General features: G+C 42.6%; 1 protein-coding gene across 1 annotated transcript in view; it reads right to left on the reverse strand.

Annotated features, from left to right (window-relative positions):
• LOC126285392 (uncharacterized) overlaps positions 1-21,341 on the reverse strand; it is a 57,948-nt gene extending 36,607 nt beyond the window's left edge. Inside the window, exons 1-4 of the mRNA XM_049984736.1 lie at positions 21,197-21,341; positions 9,595-10,068; positions 8,812-8,908; positions 7,682-7,960 (exon numbers count right to left, since the gene is read on the reverse strand). Of these exons, the coding sequence (XP_049840693.1) occupies positions 7,682-7,960; positions 8,812-8,908; positions 9,595-10,068; positions 21,197-21,214 (868 nt within the window). The 5' untranslated portion in view covers positions 21,215-21,341. The remainder of the gene's footprint in view (positions 1-7,681; positions 7,961-8,811; positions 8,909-9,594; positions 10,069-21,196) is intronic.
• Between the last annotated feature and the right edge of the window lie 750 nt (positions 21,342-22,091).

Here is a 22,091-nt window from a genome sequence, read left to right on the forward strand (position 1 = left end):
TTGTAACTCTTTTGGCGGCTGCAAGTCTCCAAATGAGTAGAAATACTAGACGTTACTTGTATTTTTCTTAACATACGCCACCAAAGGGGCTTCTGGTCTCCCAGTAACATTTAAATTCACAATTCCACCCTATTTCCACATAGTCTTCGATAATGTATCCCACATAAACTCACTACAGAATCCTGGAATGTTTTTTTCCTAACAACCTTACAACCTTAGCAGATCAGTGTTTGTAAGCGATCTGTGTGGTAAAATAGCTAATAGGCATTTCTTTATTTATGAGGAGACCTAGTCCTTCCTTGTATGGTCTCCTTCTCCAATGGCTGCTGCTTCCATCATGCGGTCATGTCTTCTTGCTTCCTCTAGCTGCTCCTGGGAGTTCTGTGTGTTCTTCACTGTTCTTGAGATAGCCACAGTACCACCAGCCATTGAACCCATCACTGAGTGACCTGAGAGGGCAGGAATAACGAAGGAGATAATACCACCTGATGTATTGGGTATTGACAGAACCCTGGGTGGTTTAACGGGTCATTTATGATTCAGAACGCTTGTAGCTGCATCCATTGTTGTCAGGATACAATTTTTTAAACACGCCTACTTTTTCTTCATCGTTGCCTTCTTCTTCTTCTTCTGTGGACGACATGCAGCGTTCATAACGTGCTTGAAATTCACACCCAAACCAAACTTAATTTTACCATGCATGGTTTTATCAACTATAAATACTGCAATGCGCTGTCCTATACCAATATCCTTTTTCGCATATATTGGCTTTGCTTCATCAGCTAAACTTAGATCTATGCTGCGACATCCTTGGAAATCCCTTCATTTTGTGTATGCAATGTCATGTTCCCAACACGCCTCGTCAAGGAGGTTAATCCCCTTGTCGCTACAAGCCAAACGTTGTTGAAGTTTTATACCAGTTCCACAGTAATTATACCCCAGAACGTGCAGTTCGAGGGGAAGTTTGCCAAGAAAGCACAGCCTCCTATGACGCATCTACTATAAGACATGTTATGCTATGTGCTGGTTGTGCTATGTGCATCCCATTACACAGAAAATCGTCAGAGTCAGTCCAGCTTTTTTGTGTTCCAGACAAACCAAGCCATTTAACCAGTGCTCCATCCTCGACATCTTATGTTCTATGAGAAACAAGTGGGATTCTGAGCTCTTCTGCATTTCCTCGGTGTAAAAGTATCCTGATAATTCAGTGCCATTGCTATTCTTTAAGATTTCGGTTCTGGGATTTGTTCTCTGCACTTTGGAAACTGTGAATATCTCACCCGACCAGTTTGGGATGTATAAGTTTTAAAATTTTGTTCTGAGTTTTGAGATATGTACCAAATCACCCATATTAAATTTATGTTTACCTTGATCGAGCGTTTTAATAAGGTAGTACACCATATCCATGAGTCCACTGTCATTAACATCGAATGGTGTCTATTTTGATTCAGTTATACTGTGCAATTACTTCTGTGATGGTATCTGTACATTTGTGTGAGCCGCAAAGATTAAAATGTATCCACATTTTGTTCTGTTCAGATGTTTCATGATACACACCTTCCAGAGGGCGAATGTTCAGGAGTGATACACTCCATATCACTAATTGTGTCTTGAAATACCTGTTGTAACAGTCTCCACCCCTTGGTTTGGAGGTTGTCAGGGCATTAATTCATCCCTGTCTGCAACAACCACTCAAACATATCTGTGACCTTTCTCCCTATTTTTGTTTTAACAGGTAATGCCCAAATTTGGAATATATATCAATAACTATTAAAGTATATTTGAACCCATTATTCTCATATGAATATTCCCTCATTTCTACGAGATCAGCCTGCCGTAAGTCACCCAAAAATTTAATCATAACATGCCTATGGGGATATGTTTAGCATGCTGGTTTGTGCAGTTCTCAAGCCACTGTTTCCACACTCATTCGATTATACCTCTCTCACTAAGCTTTTGAATTAGTGAGACAACCTCATTCGAATGAGCGGAATTGCTGTGGCAGCAGATGCAGTGAGTAGCCATAGTCGATCTGTAATCTCATTGGGTTCATCCTAGTATGTATACTGAGAGGGCTGATTTCTGCCCCTTTTATGATGAATGTCAATACCATCACCAATGCTATACTGACAATCTAATAATAACGGTTTTATGATGTCTCTTTACTTCGCACTGTATTGGTTTCCTGCTTTCCTGTGAACACAGTCGATTGTACTATCCAGATCTTTGGGTGAAAATTTTATTGTTTTTGAGGAAAATGAGGTTCAGTAGACTTGGGGTGTTCTTTGAAATTACGTATTCCCTATCTGTTCTGATTTTCTTTTAAAATAATAGACTGTGTGCCCAACATGTATGGTTTTTCACCACTGACACTAAATGTTTTGTCTACCCGAGCATCTCTGTAACGATTAGTGAAACTGGCAATAGCTCCATCGTTGTTGTTGTGTAATTTCGCTGAGAGTTCATCGAGAGATTCACTAACCGGTATAAAAATTTCTCTCAGTGTCTGCTCTCAATCCAAATATCCTAAACTTAACAGCTATAACTGCTCTCAAAGAGCTTTCCATGCAGCAATGACCTTATACTTAGTCGACATCTTGCAATGTTTTAAGTAGGGTACTTCACAGGCTGCATCTTATGTACATTTTGCTCAACCTTTACAGTTAAGTCAAGAACTTCCTTTTAAATTCCACCAGCCTTTACACCTAAGTGGTTTATTTTCTGTCTAATAATGACATGGGTGTACATTTCTAGCTCCTTTACCCTAGAATCTAACTCGTTGATCAGTCTCCGATGGGCCTGAGCATACATCTCCGGCATCTTAACTTTATGTTCGAGAGACTGGAATTTTCCATCTACGTACAGATGCCTTCTCTGTCCATGTACACATCTATTCTCTCGGGCTGAGCACCTGATGCATGAAATTGTCCATGGTGTAATGTACACTAACATACTCACCACTTCCCATAGCTATGTAGATAGAAACTCCTGGAAGTTCCCTCCATACCTACCATTATTCAGTTTTCTTGATTTATCAATAACAAGGAACCTGTACTGTGTGTGACTCTAGCAATCTGTGCATATCCTTACCAAATCATGTCAGTAACTGCACGCATCTGCTAATGTGTCTTAGATTCCAACTGTCTTGTCTGAAAGGCATAATGATATTTGCATAATACCTCACCAACTGTTTTGGGATTCTGGAATATATCTGACTCAAATAAAATACATCAGTACACGTATCACGACCAAAATGAAAATATTATAGAATTTGATCTTGGTCTTCCACAGCAACAGCATTGACTGGTTTCACTGAATGTTGTGTATGTTACACATCTACTCTATGCAGTATCTTTTACAGTAGGTTTCCAATTCTTCTTCTTCATCCCGTTGACTTCTGCACCATCACAGAACCTGTCACTTATGACATACCCCTGATGCTTCACCCACCTTGCGATGATTCCGATTACATCAAGTTTTCATGTGCAATGGGCTCTTACAGAAAAATGGACACATGTAACAATAATATGTGTATCCACTTTAGCACAATCATCTTACCAAAAGAGCTACTGTTGCTACATTATAATAAGAGGGTTATGAAGGAACAAATCACACACACCTCAACAATGATAAATGGGCTGCCTTACATCAACAAGAAAAAACACTGATTCATTTTTTACTGTATCTCCTGAATACTGCTTCTTGTATGCACTAAATTCAGTGTATATTTCTCTCAATTGATGAGTGTTCCTTCAGCTTCTTCTTTTGACACAGTATTGATACACTGTCCTAAACCATCTGCATACACACTATACAAACAGAGATAGTTGGAAAATGTGGAAATTTGTGGTAAGGTCTTATGGGACCAAACTGCTGAGGTCATCGGTCGCTAAGCCTATACACTACTTAATCTAACTTAAACTAACCTTCGCTATGGACAACACACACACCCATGCCCAAGGGAGGACTTGGACCTCCGATAGGGGAGTTGCATGGACCATGACAAGGCACCTCAGATGATATGGCGGAGATAGTTCATGATGTCTTTATACACAGCTTGAACACACAGCAATTCATGGTTCAGTCTTTCCAGCACAAGGGATAGCGCCATACATAAGCTGAACACGTTTGTGATGATGAAGTGTTGCAGAGAAATGGATCGACCTCCTGATATCACCATGAGTGTCACACCATTGTGCAATAATGTTATACATAGCGTCAGTCCCAAACAGTAAATGTCCACAAATGGAGACTACTCGGAGGTCATCTGCTGGTTGATATGGTGATCTGCTTGACACATTTCATCCCATTCTAAATCCGTAAACAGTACTTTAACACTTCCCAATGCATTTTCAAACTTCAACACAACATGAGAGCCACTGTCCACTTATGGTTCTATGGGAATATTTAAGCACTTTGAACCACTAGCTGTTAAATTATAGGCTGAAATGAAAAGCAGAAGTGCACTAGGAGGATTCAGCAGCATCTCATCCACCACATCAATACTCTGGCATTGCAGTAACACCAGTGTTCTGAGATGGTGCATGTGTTGGGGTCCAGCACAGTCCTCCAGAGGCGACATCCGTATTTGTCGGTTTTAACGTGCTGACCATATCCACTAGAGGATTACATGCCCCTGCATGTCCTTGAGAGCTGGACGTCATCTCCACAGACCAAAAGAGGAAGAAAAGTTACATGTGTAATAAAGCAACTACAGGCAGAGAGAGGCATGAAGATGTATTACTAAGCAAGAAGTACTTGCCCTATTGATTCTCCCTAATCTGCTGGAAATCACTGCACCCTCTCCGCTGTTGACACTTCATGGTTCTTCTTCTTCCAAAAACTAACTGCATCTGAGACCGGTGAGCTACAGTGTCTACCTTATATCCCCTGCAGCACGATCATGAGTACCAAAATTAATTTGTCAACCAATCTATTGACTTCAACAGTATACTTGGATCGATTTCCAGTCAGTCATTTGCCTTGGAAGATGTTCTCAAATGGACCAGGATTCTGCAAGGGAAAAGCTGGAGGGGTTTCCTAGATAAACACTGCTTTGTTCACAGTCTGGACCAGACACGGCCAGTGGCACGTGCATATGCAGCACTGCCATGCGTCAGGAAGTAGCCACATGAGGAGGGCTAATACTGCGAGACAGCTGATGGTCCTTCATGTGGCAGCACAGAAGCCGATAGAGATCGTGCATCACTTCTCCCGGCAGTGTGTGGTGCAGCCCAGTGATGGCCAGATATATATAGCACAATCCATGTGAGTGTAACTATGTGTGGTGAGTGTTTCTTGATGGTATTCTTTACACTATTGGAGTAAGAAAAAGCGCCACAATTGTTTAAATATTCCACACACAATCCAATAAAATGTTTAAATAAACTATATTCCACACATTGCAATCGATTTCCCGCCAGTCAATCAATATTTTCTAAAGGGGCAATATTCGCCACAAAAAACTGTCCCACACAAAAGGATATCGATTTAATTAACTACTCAAACAGTTTCATTGAGGGGAATGGTGTTATTGACATAACTCAGACCTCATCTGAAGCCACCTGTGTTCAACGACAGAATATGCAAGTGGCAAAATAGGTTAAGAAGAGGTACCTCAAATGAGCTATTTCATTTTTTTATCTGTTTAATTAATTAGTCAGTTAATTTGATATGAAAAGTGGCGCAAGTTCTGGGAGGAAGGGAGGCTGTGGATTTCCCAGAGAGGAGGGTGATAAGGAAAAGCACACCAGGAACTGCATTCAAAACCGCTTCAAATTCAAGTAGTGCGTTCGTATCGGCAGGGAGGGAGGGGAGGGGGCAGGGGTGGGGATTTCCCAGAGGATAGGGTGATAAAGAAAAGTAGCCTAGAATCGGTGGTCACATGCCAACTAGGGAAAACCCATGACGTTTTCAGTGTGAGGGGGGAGGGGATAAGTTGATCATTTAATTAATTTGGTATCAATTTGTCCTCATACGAGCTTTATCCCACTACTTACAGAGAGGTCACGTTACAGTAAGTTATGTGCAAGGTGAGTATTAAAATGTCTAAATGATTTTCACAAAACTGAAATGGTGACTGGAGTCTTGACATTCCTCCAGCGCAACTATCTAGAGAGGAAGGAATTTCTAAAGACAATCTTGAATGGGGACTTGGGTGGAGAAGGTGTATTCTGAAACTAAGGAACAGTTCCATTCTTCCGATAAATCCAAAGAATTCAAGCAGACGCTGTCGGAGTTCAAAATAATGGTTACAATTTCTTGCAATACCAAAGGAATTTAGACAAAATATTTCGTGAGAGTAACACATAAAAATATTGTGATATCACATGTTTATTATGAGACTCTTACGAAAGTTAGTCCAAAATAAGTAGTCAGGGATGATTACCAAAGACATCAATCTCCTTCAACGACAGGGCACGATCTCATACTGTGAACTCGACGCCGCGCGGGATTAGCAGAGCGGTCTTAGGCGCTGCAGTCATGGATTGTGCGGCTGGTCCCGGCGGAGGTTCGAGTCCTCCCTCGGACATGGGTGTGTGTGTTTGTCCTTAGGATGATCTAGGTTAAGTAGTGTGTAAGCAGTTAAGTCCCATAAAATTTCACACACATTTGAACATTGTTTTGTGAACTCGACGAATTAAATATAAGACTTATTGGCTGGAAGATTTTTGAAGATAATCTCTATAGTCTACACTCGACACCAGTCGAGCTTTATCACGTTTCCAAGATGAAAATGTGACTGGCTACTCAGCACATCACATCGAGCGGTGAGCTGAAGGATGCTGTCAATGACTAGCTAAAGCACCAGGTGGCAGCGTTCTTTGGTGAAGAAATGGTGTTATAATATGACAAACGTCTGCATTTGTGTGTTTATTGTGCGGAGAAGTTATGTCACTGTGTGCGTACAGACTGTAAATAAACCTTTTTATCTATTTTGAATAAGCAATAAGATCTTAATTTATGAACATTCTTCATACACTAGAAATAATAGATTTTTACTTTAGCTGTTCCACTGAAATTAAGAGAAATTAGAAGTAGGGAGGAAATTGTGGTACACCACACGAAACCAATCATAACACTGACGAATTAGAAATGGTTCAAATGGCTCTGAGCACTACGGGACTTAACATCTATGGTCATCAGTCCACTACAACTTAGAACTACTTAAACCTAACTAACCTAAGGACATCACACAACACCCAGTCATCATGAGGCAGAGAAAATCCCTGACCCCGCCGGGAATCGAACCCTGGAACCTGGGAGTGGGAAGCGAGAACGCTATCGCACGACCACGAGCTGCGAACAGAATTAGAAATAATTTCAGGGTGTTCACAGTTGCTTGCATTTCTCTCTGTGAAAGATCAACCAATACTTTGATGGAAAATGCTGTTAGTGACACATCCAAGTATGGACACTTTCATTATCCAAAGGCACTTAGTAAGAACCATCAGTATGGGGAGTCTCTCATCAATCTTTGTATCACTCAGCATTAAGTTCTATGAAGTGGAATAGGATACACCACCAACTCTCATATCTTGGTTCGAGGTACACGATGGTGAGTAGAATAATGCAGTAAATGTGCTAAAAATTTTTATTTATACAAAAACATTAACAAACATACAAGAAGAATCTGATTACAGAATGGTGTGGTCCAGGTACAGTGTCGATCAGTAATGACCTCCGTGGCCGCCACCGCCACCGCCGCCTCCGTGTCCGCCGCCTCCGTAACCTCCGTGGCCTCCGCCGCCGCCGCCTCCGTAACCTCCGTGGCCGCCGCCGCCGCCGCCGCCTCCGTGATGGGATCCGCAGCCGTGGCAGCCGCTGTGGTAGCCGGAGTGGTCGTTGTGTCCTCCGCCGGCGGCGCCGCCGCTCACGTGAGCCTGGAAGCCGTGCTTGTTGTCCGCCTTGTACTTGACCACGCGCACGTCGCCGCCCGGCTCCTTGATGTGGTACTCTCCTGGAGGAGTCGCATAGTACGTATGCATTAGTGTGTGAACAATGTGGCTGACGGGATTATTCGTAAGCACCTCTGAGGTTTTAGAACACTGTACGAAAACTACGGAACCTACAGAAAAATGGAACCATCTCTTCAATTTTCGATTATTAATGCGCGCCATGGTGTAATCGTACTGGCTGGTAGGCGTGTCAGACCATGCAGAAAGTCATCCGCTCCATGTTGTCGGATTGCCTTTTAGGCAGTTCGCTTAAGCGGATTCAGTGAACTACATACGCATATCGACATCTCCCACGTCACAAACAGTGACCATACTAAGCACCTGTAATGCGAGGTAAAAGTTTGGAAAGGTGATCCGTCCATTAATAGGTGTCTATTTTCTGTATGTCTTGTAGTTTTGACACTGTGGCCTCCTGAAACCCTTGAGGTACTTAAGACTGACCCAGTACATACTTTACTCTGAAAGAGCTAGCTGGTCTCTGACATGAAGAGGATGGATACAGTTCGTCTCACAATTCTTCAGCACTGTTCTCAACAGTTTGACTGTTTCACACGTATGCTTCAAGAAGGGACACAGCCCATTTGAATATACGGAGCCTTTGGCATCGTCGCAATATAAAAACATTATATTCAGCTTTACTTTCTAATCGTTCACTGTCCAATATAATCACTCACGTAATAATTCGATAATGAAACTGAGTATCTCGAAACCGATTAGGCGAATAAATACAGGAAAATGTTCCTATCATGCGCTATGAAAGCGATATAAATTTTTTTTGTAAATTATTTAAGCTGTGGACCCTTGCAATCATCGCTAACATGAACAAAACTTTATAGTGGTATCTGTAGCTTACCGATCACACTGTGTCCCTTTCTGTCCTCCTTATGTCCGTGGTGGTCTCCAGTGTGCTTGTCAGACACGTCATAACCGTAGGTGTACAGCGGGTAGGCCTGTAGGGCAAAAAACAGATCATGGTAAACACAAGATGTGTCAAGAAGCAATAACAACTTAGACAGCAGAAGAAAATACAAGGTTATCTAAATGACCAATCAAATGAAAAAATTTTCAGTTCATACAAAAAGTTGCTTTATTACAATGCAACTCGTTCCATTCATGCTAGAAGAAAGAGAAAATAAACTGCAGGTAGTCTGACAAAAGCTTACAAACAACACAGTACAGTAAAGATCAAAAGTAGGCAAATCACCCTAAAATCTACTAGCTATTGAACAGAAATAAGCTAAATTGTCTCACACTTTGGAGATTTGTTCTAGAAGATTGTTATATACTCACTTCCGTAATAGAAAATTATTCAAGTGATGGAAACCAATGCTTCACAGCTAGGTTTAAGTGACACATGTTAGTTCTATATTTTCAGTATCATTTCAGGATATCTTACATGAATTCTAAATTACTAAAAAAGTTGATAGATTTTCCCATATCAGTTTAGTGCTTTATACTGAAATCTCCTACTCCTGTCATACATACGAATCCTTATGAAACTGGGCCCACAATTTTTCATAGTCAAAAAATTATTTCACTCATCGCAGTGTCTATGAGAAGCCAATGGCAAACTAAACTAGATATGTTGAATATAGCAGATTTGGATGGTATTAAATCTTCTTTTATATGCACTTACGACAAAGTCGGTGTAGTGTCCACCACCGCCGCCTCCGTGGCCGCCACCTCCGTGCCCGCCGCCACCTCCGTGACCACCGTGACCGCCACCGTAGCCTCCGTGTCCGCCGCCACCGTAGCCTCCGTGACCACCTCCGTGTCCGCCGCCACCACCACCGTGTCCTCCGTGTCCGCCACCGCCGCCGCCGCCCCCGTGACCTCCGTGTCCGCTGCCACCTCCACCGCCCCCGTGGCCACCGCCGCCGTGGACAGCCTCGTGGGCTCCAGCTACCGGTCCGTGGAAGTAGGCGTAGGAGTGGGCGTAGCCGCCAGGTCCTCCGAGATGTTTTCCGTGACCACCTCCGCCGCCTCCGCCTCCGCCGTGGCCGCCACCGCCTCCACCGTGGCCGCCGCCTCCGCCGCCTCCGTGGCCCCAAGGCCGTGCCATACCATCCTGGCTCAGCACTGCCAATAGCAGGCCTGCTGCCACCAGTACCTGCACACCAAACAACAAGCTAGAGTTCAGCTCTACTCCTCTGTGGTACTCAGCTGAAAATTATTGCTGGCTGATTAAGTGATCAGAAGCCTTGACTTTTATCTTTACCAGTAAATGCTCTATCCAGCGAAGAAATAACAAGGACATTCGCGGTTTAGCTCATTTCTTTAATCTGCAGTATATCTCTGAAACATTTCCAAAGTCCGCAGTTGGCAACCACATCCGCAAGAAAAGATTTGGTAGATGACGACTTAAGGATAGAATATAGTTTATTACGACCTTCAGAGGACGTTTTTTACGTATGAATTGTCTGGTGCTGTCCATCACATAATTACATTTTAGGAAGTTTCGTAACAGCATATACTACTCTTGAGACTGAAAGAGACTTTCTTTTTGTGCAATGCTATCATTTTCGCTTTTGTGATAACAACACTAAACGTAACTCACTGTTAATAAAGCTTACGTGTTCGCCATTGCATTCCTATTGAGATCTAGAAAATCCAGTTAAATGTCAGAAAATTAAGAAAGGCAAGATTTCCTTGAAGAATTATGCAACTAAACGCTAAAGCAATAATTCTGACACTTCTGAACTACTATCGAATCGTGTAATGATGTTAGCCATTCTTCCCTGTTAAGAAATTTTCATAGCTTCTGAATATCTCGAAATTTGTGTCGTTACTGATCATCCGTCGACTAATCTGTGGCTTCTACTCTGTCTGAAACAACTGCCTGACCACTGCTACAGAGATGTTAATGTTTACTCAGCTCTCAATACAGAGCGGTTAAGGATATACGGAAACAGATAAGTAGGTGGCTCTGCGAAACGATTTCTATTTGATTACAAAAATGGTATCTACGCTGAAATTTAATATTTATTCACTTAATTTCATTTGTGGGTAGTCCATCGGAGTTTCAACTGTAGTAATATCTGCGGCACGTTCATACTTCTACAAAACCAAAAGGTCAGCGAATCCTACAGATCTCTCAACAAGATGTGTAGATTAACCTGTATTGGAATAAAGCGACCTGTAGAGGTCAGATCTGATGGATAATGTCTTCATAATATGCTCAAATAAAAATATAGAAGCTGTACACATACGAATATCTGATCATAGCCTGTCATTACGTTGTGCAGTACAAGTTATAAGATGCACGTTGACATGAAACTACTGAAAAGGTGAATCTGAGAAGCTACCAGACACACTTAGAGACCTTTGGCAAGTGCTGGTATCAAGTGTGACTGGTGCAGTTTTGGTGGCCATGATAAGTGCATGTTGTGTTTATATTAACGATGTTGATGAAGGCCTGCTCTTGAATTGCACCAAAGAGGACACCGAGAATAACTTCCCTATCTGACGGATGTCAAACATCCATATCAGCTGGCAAATAAGCTGTCTCTGGTCTCAGAAACACTAATGATTTAGGTGACATGTACAGAGGATGCAGAGTGATCTTCTCTCTGAACTGTAGATTAAAACTGATTGCTTCCATCCAGCAATGGACTGCAGTGGTCTGTGAGCCCAGAGGCCCTGACAAGAGGTCACTGAACTGAGGTAGATCCCCCATTAAGAAGGAGGAGGATCTTAGTGTTTAACGTCCCGTCGACAACGAGGTCATTAGAGACGGAGCACAAGCTCGGGTGAGGGAAGGATGGGGAAGGAAATCGGCCGTGCCCTTTCAAAGGAACCATCCCGGCATTTGCCTGAAGCGATTTAGGGAAATCACGGAAAACCTAAATCAGGATGGCCGGAGACGGGATTGAACCGTCGTCCTCCCGAATGCGAGTCCAGTGTGCTAACCACTGCGCCACCTCGCTTGGTCCCCCATTAAGGGAACTTGTCATGTTTCCAACCTTGTGGAGAAGAAGGTTGAGAGCAGACCGAATGTCTCAAGGGACAGCAATTAGAGACAGTGGTGACCTGATTATTGGGCGCAAGTCTCTGTGTTCTGCACTTCACGGTTCGGAAAAAGCTGTCCATTGTAACTAAGGTAATGTTACACTGTGCCTCTGATGAAGAAACTCTCTTGTTACAGTGTGGGTTTACAGTCCTCACGTCATGGAGCAGCTAGGGCATTTCTAGAAAAATATGGTATCCCTAGCATATTTTACAGGCTAGTAGCTGTGCTGCCTGGGTCTCCAACCCCACGCTTTTCTTCGATGTTGACCCAACACAAAGAGATGTCAACTATCAAATTCTCTTCCACTAATAGTTAGGTCCGCGCCGTTCCCAGAGACAGGGCGAGGGGGGGGGGGGGGGGGGGTTGAAATCGTGAGGAAACAACGAAATGATGGGATAGTATCATCTCCAACGGTTCAAACCCAGAGGAAAATGGGAATCGGAACTCAATTCCCAGCCCAGTGCTAACCTCTTCAAAATTTCAAGATCAGTTAGAATAAGAAATGAAAGTCAAATGACTTTAAACGACAATTGCTTTGTGAACTAAAATAACATTACTAGAGTAAGAAAGCTTACTAGATGAATACTATATACAGTCTTTCTGCAAGCAGCGACTTCGACATCAGACAGCCAAAACTAACCCAAATCTGTTCCAGACAGTAGCGAGTAGACATGTATAATATTGATTTGGAACCACAGCACAGTCTTGAGTTCTTTACTCGGCGGTACTGCAGGTGAAGAGGGTATGTCTGTGGCTGTTAAAGCGTTGTTAGCCTCAGTGCGAACTGAACCCACGCCTTAGCCATTCCAAGCAAGCCACACTTATTCGTGGTCTAGCAGAGCACGAGCCTGACAGAAGGTCAGTTTCATTCATTTTCTGACCAGTCAGTAACAAGAAAAATCTTGCAACAACACGATTGTGAAAGGACTCGTGAGTGTCTCTCATGGCAAGACGAATTTCAGTGTGTCAGCCAGCGGCCACTTGGTACACACCGCCGTACATTCAAGTGATCACGACGCATTGGGCAGAGAGCCCATGATCTCCAGCGGTCTATTCTGTGCTCGAATTAGCAAGTAGAACATTATGGAACGTTGTGTATGATATAATATTATGTTTCATTATGCTCTAAGACGACTTTGTATATGATCTTGCTAAAAATGTATTTAACTATGGTCTTATTTTATTAATGTTGTAAGTGTAGCTCGCGCCATGACAACTTGAATATTTCTGGTTTTTGACATTATGAGGAGCGTCGATTATACATTAGAAAACGGAGTCTAAAAAGGAATAAAGTCTAACATTTGTGACATTGTGTGTTCAATAAAAGGGTGAAAGCAGTGAAGGTAATTTGAAACACCTATTGCTTGCATGGAGTGAGTATTATCGAGAAAGTCATGTTGTATTGTTTCAAGTGCTATCGTTTTGAAATAAATTAATCACCACGTCCAGGAAAACAAACAGGTCTTGATGAAGGACGTTTCTGCCATTTACTACTATGGTCAATGACAGTGTCCCCAAAAATTGGTACGTGTGACGACCATTTACGCTTCCTGCGAGACTTGTCTTCAGTAGTCTAGTTAAGTTGAAGTTAAAAGAAAGGAAGGAGGATTACGATACATCTCGTCGAAAGCGTGATAAGACGCGAAGCAGAATCTAGAACTGGGAAGGATGGGGAAGGAATCCGTGTGCGCCCTTTCAAAGGACTCATCCTGGCATTTGCCATAATAGATTTATGGAAGTCACCGTAAACCGAAATCAGCGCCGCCTGATGGCGATTTAATGTAGCATATGGTAACTTCGTAAGGGGAAAATAGTGGATAAGCCATAACAAACATTATTTCAAACAATAGCCTGTATACGTCCACCAAATACAATGTGATTAATACACATCTGGTGGGACAAAGAAGGTGTTTTGTGTTACGAGCTGCATCACAGTAATGTGTCCTTCGCAGCGGACATTAGTTGCCAAGAAATGAGATGCTTTGCAGTTCCAGAGTAGTAAATGCGACCCAGAAAGACAGCACCAAGGAGCTTCGATGGCAACACGTTTTCGATAATGAGATCGAATATATTGTTGACAATTTCTCTAATATTTGTGTCTACTTTGATCAATAACGTAACGGGTAACTATGTTAATATGGACTACCCTAATAGTAGTGGTGTCTCATCATAGTACCATACAACGAATGGCTATCTTAATCAAACATGAAATCTTTTGTCATACTCAAGTAGCTTACCGGACTGCAGCATGAATACAACAATGTGGCTGTGAGAGTAGTTGCTGAACATATTTGACAGAGCTTTCCGTGATAGAGTTTCATTAACTGATTTGTGTATTTTCAGTAGCAGTTTCACAGTATTTTCTGTTTCTTACTCCTAGATCTACTGGTTACTGAAAGCATCGAGGCGTCTTATGACGATAAAATTTCTAAAGATGTCGTTCCGAGTTCGACATATCTGTAGTTCTGTCACAGAGGAGATGAAATGTTAAGCTCGTGCCAGTTTGGAACCGAGAGCAACTGCTTCTTACTCTTGACAATGTTTCGACATTTTCATGGAGCAATACAAATAATTCGCAATGTAACAACGAGATCAGTGGTTGCGTAAAAGTAATCTCACCTGTCGGTAAATAGATATTTGATAAGACGATCACACGCCAAAGTGGAATCCATTCAAAATTATTTATTGGTATACAATGATGATAAGGTTAAGGAATGAGGAGGTTCTAAGCAGAATCGGAGAGGAAAGGAATATGTGGAAAACACTGATAAGGAGAAGGGACAGGATGATAGGACATCTGCTAAGACATGAGGGAATGACTTCCATGGTACTAGAGGGAGCTGTAGAGGGCAAAAACTGTAGAGGGAGACAGAGATTGGAATACGCCAAGCAAATAATTGAGGACGTAGTTTGCAAGTGCTACTCTGAGATGAAGAGGTTAGCACAGGAAAGGAATTCGTGGCGGGCCGCATCAAACCAGTCAGTAGACTGATGACCAAAAAAAAAAAATGACAATGATTATATTAAGTGAATCTTCGAAGATGATTCCGTCGTTCCAGGAAGTAGCAGAACTATCACAGCGTCAGCAGTCATGTTCCACTATGTTGTCACGATCCTCTCATAGTCGATTATGTTGCTGTACGCAAAGTCTTTGTTGAGTGGACTAACAGTTTGGGAATGCGTCTTGTGCATCAACGATGCATCGGCTTACTTAATTTTTCTACGAAGTCATGAGGAATATTCATTTATGGTGAGGGAGAAGAATGAAAAGTTGCACAGACCACGGCAATACATACAAAAGAAAATAAACGTAATCCACTGAGTTACAGATATATTTCATTGATATCAACATGCAGCAGGATGTGTGAACAGATACTTTGTTCTAAGTTATGAAATAGCCAGAAATATTGGAAACCATTGCTGTTGTGAGACACAGCTGGCACTTTATTCTCACGACGTACTGCGTACAGGGGCTCTCAAATGGATTCCGTATTTACAGAGTTCCAAAAAGGCTTTTGATATCATTCCTGACGAGCGGCTTCCAACCATATTGCTTTCCTATGGACTGTCGTCTCAGTTGTGCGACTGGATTCGTGATTTTCTGTCTGAAAGGTCACAGTTTGCAGTAACTGCAGGGGCGTCACCTAGTGAAACGGAAGTGATGAATCTGATTCCGCGAGTAAAGTGATGTAGACCTTCTGGAATTTCTAAAGTATATTTAAACTATTCAGCAAACAATCAAAACATTTATCTTAGATTTGTGGCACGTAATGCCACATGAAAACCAAAACAATTCCGTTAAAGTTCGCTTGCACGATGAATCAGTCATAATTAAAGATTGTCGATTCAACTAAATATCTAGGAGCTGCAATCACAAACAACTGGAATTCGAACCATTGTATGGAAAATATTGTGGGGAAGGAAACCCGTTATTGGTAGAATACGTAGGAGCTGCGACAAATAAATTAAAGTGGGTGCCTACAATACAATTGTCCGTCCTCTTCGTGAGTGTTTCTGCATGTTCTGGGATCACTACGAGGTGGAAGTTAAGGAAGACATCGAAAAAGTTCAAAGAAGGGCAGATCGTTTTCTATTATCACGAAGTAGGGGAGATTGAGACACAGGGATGGTAAACGAGTTAGGATGGAGATCATTGAAACGTAGGCGTTTGACAGCGCGGCGAGATGTTTTCGCTAAATTCCAATCGCCAACCTTCTCCGCTGAATGCTACGGTATTTTGTTTGCCCTGGGAGACATAGGAGACATGAACATTGTGATAATACATCACTGCTTGCAAGGTAAGGTTAAGTTATTCAGTATTTCCGCACCTTTTTGAGAGTGAAAAAGTAGAGAAATTATGTGACAGTGGTTCAAGGAACCCCCTGCCGAGCACCTAATTGTTCAGATTATTCGTGTAGATGTGGATGCAGATGTCAAAGGAGGTGCAGCAGGGAGGGAGGTATGAATGGATAGCCTGCAAAGTGAAAAGCCTGCAAAGTATTCCTTACTGAGGCGTATGTCACAATTCGTTTTTTCTTAGTACAGGGAGAAATGTCTTCATAACGAAAACTGGATTATAGACAAGGAGATATAAAAGAATATGGACTCAGAGGTTTTGAGAGGAATGATAGAGGACAGTAAATAAAGTATGAATTAAACGAAAACGTATGGTTTCAATGAGAACCGCAAGATTTGTTTATAACGTTTTGGGAGAATGAAGTAAAAGGGCAACTGAGCTGATAATGTAAAGACAGGCGAGAGAGAATGGACGAGAAATCAATAATGAATAAATGTAAGAGAAAATCGTTTGCATAATTTTTGTAGAACAGAGGATGTATTACTGGATGGAGGGGAAGAGAGAATACTTTGAATGCGTCCATCGAAACTGATTACTTTGTATCTAGACATGGTATAAATGAAATAAAAATACAGTAGAATATTTAACAAAGAGTACATCTAAAAGAAACGTAATTAAAAAGGTAACTCAAAGAAAAACTAACTCAAATTTTATTTATCTGTTGACAAGCGATCTTCCACTGAGTAAAAATGAAGAAAAAGAAGACATAACAAAAAGTTGTAAGGATTCTGATATTTTATCCAAAAATCCGACTATTTTGCTCTTCTGGCATGCGCCTTGGCATAGAATCTATAAGCCATTGGACATAACAGCCTGAAGAAGCAACTTCCTCCCTGACTTCAAGAACGCAGTCCCAATGAGCGTCAGCTGTACTTGGTTGGTTTCGTGGCCCGTTCTCTGTTAATGTTCTGGCGACCTCAGCCCCATGTTTTCCGCAGTGTTCATATTAGCCGCCCACGGTATCCAGTCCATGACGTTGACTCCAATCGTGGAGAGCTGCTGGTGAACGAATGCAGAAGTGCGAATAGGAGAATGGTCCTCTTGCAATGTGAAGTTCCCTTCTCCTCACAGCATTCGCACTGACAGAAGCATCACATTTTCCAATATGTGGTCATATTGCACTCTCTCGAGAGTTTCTTCTGTCCTGTGAAGAGCTCCTGCTCCTCTCGCAGAAATCCATCCCCAGCAGGAAACAGATAAACGCCCACTTCTTCTCGACAAGTTTACACACTCGCGTCGAAGACGAGTCCCTTGCTGCCCTTGGACCGTCGTTAAGTTTTCCCACGACGCACTCGTAAGGAGCTCCGCAAACGCCAGCTGGTGTAAAGCATTGTCTTCTCCGCGTTCTTGTTACACAGCGGCTCATCGTGCGTGCAGTCCAGTGTCCCTCTGCCTTCGGCAAATTGTGTCACTGTAGCCAGGGAAATTGGACTCCGGCCGCAACTTCTTCGCATACAGAAATGGATTTTCTCTGCTGTTAGTCACTAGTTCCCTGTCCTTCTGCTGTGAGCTCACTCTCTTCGTGCCTGAGCCAGGAGGTCTGTTGATAGTGCCTCTTCCAAGGTAGTTCCTCCACCATCCCGTTGCAGTGGTATGAGGCCTGTTTCTCTGATGGAACATCCGCCTTCTTCAACAATAGTGACGACTCATCTCGAGTTTATCTCTCCCAGTGAGCAATTGCAGCAGACGGCCTGATGTGTATTTCTGCTTGCCGCTCTTATACTGATACCAGGAGAGGGCATAAACATACTTATGTAAGAAGGAGTGACAGAGGCAGAGCCATGCCCTGTAGCCGCTGCTGACCCGCCACCGCTGGCTCACTCGCTTCAGTCTCGCCTCAGTACCGGCTGTAGCTCATCGGCCATCCCATCAACCGTCCAACCTGGCTGGCCGGTAGCTCGCAAGCTACGGCCAGTATGGACCCAAAGCACAAAGTCACGCTCACCCTTTGAAGGATCAAACATTTCATCTACTCTATGCAAGTCTGTAGTATATACTAAAGCACTACTTTGCTATAACATAAGCAGGCACATCTACTTTTGGTGATTCATTCCAATATTCAGTTAAAGAATACACTCATGGTAACCATAGCTACCACAAAATATTTCAACTATAAAAGCTCTGGTTTAGATCTCGGCTTAAGAAAATATGTACTCTAGCAAGATAAGCTAGGGCATTGTAAAAGTAAAATGTTTTGGTGGCAACCTTGCCAAATAATTGTGTATACTAGCATATGATTCACATTTTTAGCATTTATTTAATTTTTTTCAAGGTTCAGACATTTGGCTTCGTAAACTGGTGCTGGTGAACACTTCGATATCGTACGTCTCTTTGCGCCTGTTCGAGTCTCGATCACACGCACAAACTTTGTTTGGCTAACATTGGGTACAAATTCGGATAGCAGACAACAACATGTCATGTAATTTAATGAGTGTGATAAGATTTCTCCAGTGTCTCATATTATAATGTAGTTTACTTTACAAGCGTTAGTGGCAGTCTCAAAAGTAATAACGTGTTTTCTAATATTTGTTGTATGACGGTATTACTTTATATCTGGACTGACTGCCATAATGTGTAGTGTTCGCTTGTGGTAACCACTGTGTATATAGTCAGACGACTGCATCCCAAAGGGATTTCAACGATTAGAGAGACTGCAATACAGCTACGTTATGTTGCCTGCATTCTGCAGAGTACCACTTTTTTGCTGTCAGGTGTACACAGTTACAAAATTCTAAGTTGGAGGAGTGATATCTATACGACGTGAAATCCATGAATAATTACAATGACTACGTTTGTAAGTTCTTGACTCGGTGACTAGGCTTTAATCAAGCACAAGACAGAACAAACCAATGGACACAGCTGCACCTCTGTGCCTCTACCTACAGCAATAGCAATAGCTATAACATTATTTCGTTATAGCCAACGACGTGAAATGAGGCTAGGTCAACATGGATACTACTTGTAGATGTAATTTGCTGTAAGCAGAGGAAATAGGTTTCAAAGATCTGCTAGAGTACTGTGACTATTTTGTTATATTATGCCCAGATACAGTTAGTTGTAGTGTCCACTGCTTGTTTTCCCTTAATTCAGAACGTTTCGCATAATTTACACAGAATAGAAACGGATAGATGCTTCACAAATAGAGGACTAATGGCGTGTCATCATTACTACTCGTATAAATCTATGCAGTGCTGGATGGCGGTCGCACCAAGCATATGACAATAAATTTTAGAAATGGAAGAAAAGCAAAATGTATTGAGGTATTTAGAGACGAAGTGCTGCAGAAGATTTGGAAAGAAACCTGTGATAATTTTAAGACGCAACCCCAAAGTTTGACTGAAGTGACTTTCTCAGTTAAGGGAAACAGAGAAGCTCAGACAACTGAACTCGAGCGTTGGGTAGATTTAGAGAGAATCGATAATAGAGATAGACCACGCAAGAGTATTATCTGTTCGATAGTCTGTTTCGCCTAATGGTCACGTAAACGTGAAGGATTAGACTGTTTATATAGTCATTTTTCTGCCGCTCACGCGCGAATGGAGTAGGACAAAAAAAATCAAATGGCTCTGAGCACTACAGGACTTAAGCTCTATGGTCATCAGTCCCCTATAACTTAGAACTACTTGAACCTAACTAACCTAAGGACTACACACAACACCCAGTCATCACCAGGCAGAGAAAATACCTGACCCCGCCGGGAATCGAACCCGGGAATCCGGGCGTGGGAAGCGAGGACTCTACCGCACGACCACGAGCTGCGGACAGGGTAGGACAGAGAACGGCTAAAAGTGGAGCGAAGGAAATTCTCCATGTACTGTAAAGTGGACTACAAGAATGCAGACCTATATACCCAAGATCAGGACACCCACATGGGTATTCGAATTCGCTTCTTCAAAGTGAGCGTATGGTCTTCACCACTAGACCCTCTTGCTCGGTACAAAATGAAGATACTAGAGAAAAAGGTTTTTGTTCATTAACGGCACTCGCTGCAACCACTTTTTTAGCGCAGAATTGTAAGCTTTTCCGTCCATATCTCGACTGTAAACCGCTCTTTAGCTCTTAATGTTGGAGGAGTGAAGAAGTGAATGCTGGCAAACACGAGAAAGACACGGCTGACCATGCATTCAACTAGGAACGGAAACAAATTTGTAAACTAAATTCAATATTCAAAACTGCAGAAATAATATCTGTGAGAGGTTTACCGATGAAAAACAATTTACCTGAAAAGAGTCATATAGAAAAATAAAGATTGCAAAATTATTGACGATGTGCGACTGTATCTCTGTACATCAATACACCTGATGATGGCGAAGTAGTCGATTGCTGAAACACTGCACCCGTCGGGCATCGAGATCCGAACGTACATCCCTGAATTATTTTGTCATCTAAAGATCGCTGTCAGAGACTGCAGAAACCTGCGTTGCCATGGTTGGCTGTTAACAGAATTCTAAAATCTGGAATCCGTCCTGTTCACCTGTTCGCCTTTTAGCATCCCATAAAGAGAGAAGGATACAGACAGAGTTATTCGAAATGACTACCGTTTATACAACGAGATCCCGGGTTCGATTCCCGGTGGGGTAAGGGATTTTCTCTGCCTCGTGATGGCTGGGAGTTGTGTGATGTCCTTAGGTTAGTTAGGTTTAAGTAGTTCTAAGTTCTAGGGGACTGATGACCATCGATGTTAAGTCTCATAGTGCTTAGAGCCATTCGAACCATTTTTTTATACAACGAGAGATTTTATGTCGGTGGAGGAGAACAGGGAGGATTGCGAACTGAGGGTGAAAATATTTATTACCAGGGTAAATGCGTTGAAAGCGGGAGGCATGAAGTGTTTTTGTAGTCGCAAAACTTGAGACTTGCTGCTGTGCTTACCCTCGTCGTGCGGCCCATGTCGCTCGCTGTTGCTGCGTGGCTCGGCTTGCTGCTGGCAGCGGACACTGGGAGACTGGTGGCCACTCGGTGTCCAGCCGAGCGTTTTATACGGCCGGCCACCGTCTGGTCCTCTTCGGGAGACGGGGCGACGAATGCGGAATTCCGGCGATCGTGACGTCCGCTGGCGGCCAGCACGTCGCCACACGGGGCAGCGACAGCTGCGCCGCGCCCAGCTCCGCCTGGGAAACGTCGGTAGGGGCCTTGCGACACGGCTCAGCCCTCTCCGCAGCTGCCACTCTTTGCTGTCCCATCACCCCAAGGCGTCAGAAGCACCTTGAATACCTTGAACAGAATGACTTCGTACATATTAGCCTGAATAGATTCCGAAAACAACTTCTACTTTTCTCACATAACATACTGAAAGCCTTGATCAAGTCAGTCAGGTAGATGCACTATTTCTCGTTTCCGAAAATCATTTCACCCAGTACCACATCTATGCTTCAAAAGACCGATCATACGAGGTATGGAGCGAAATTTGTGACTGGATTGAGGATCTTTTGGTAGGAAGGACGCAGCAAGTTATCTAGAACGGAGAGTCATGAGCAAATGTACAGTGTGATTCTGTGATGACGTTACACATTTTCAGGTATTATTGAGAAGGGTACATTCATCAATCTGAGGGAACGAATCCTGGTATCTAAACGACAGAGTTGATAGTTATAAACGAAAACCGTGTCATACTTCTTATAGTGGACCATTTCTACTGTAACTTCTTTGCTTTCCATACTCTGTCAGGAGGTAAAATGAAATAAAATTAGGAAAAAAATATTCAGTATATATGAACTAATAAAAGCATACCGTAAGAGCTATGAGCATTTGTTCAGTAGAATAGATA

This window comes from Schistocerca gregaria, chromosome 8, assembly GCF_023897955.1.
Source record: "Schistocerca gregaria isolate iqSchGreg1 chromosome 8, iqSchGreg1.2, whole genome shotgun sequence".
In the NCBI taxonomy this organism is placed as follows: Eukaryota; Metazoa; Arthropoda; class Insecta; order Orthoptera; family Acrididae; genus Schistocerca; species Schistocerca gregaria.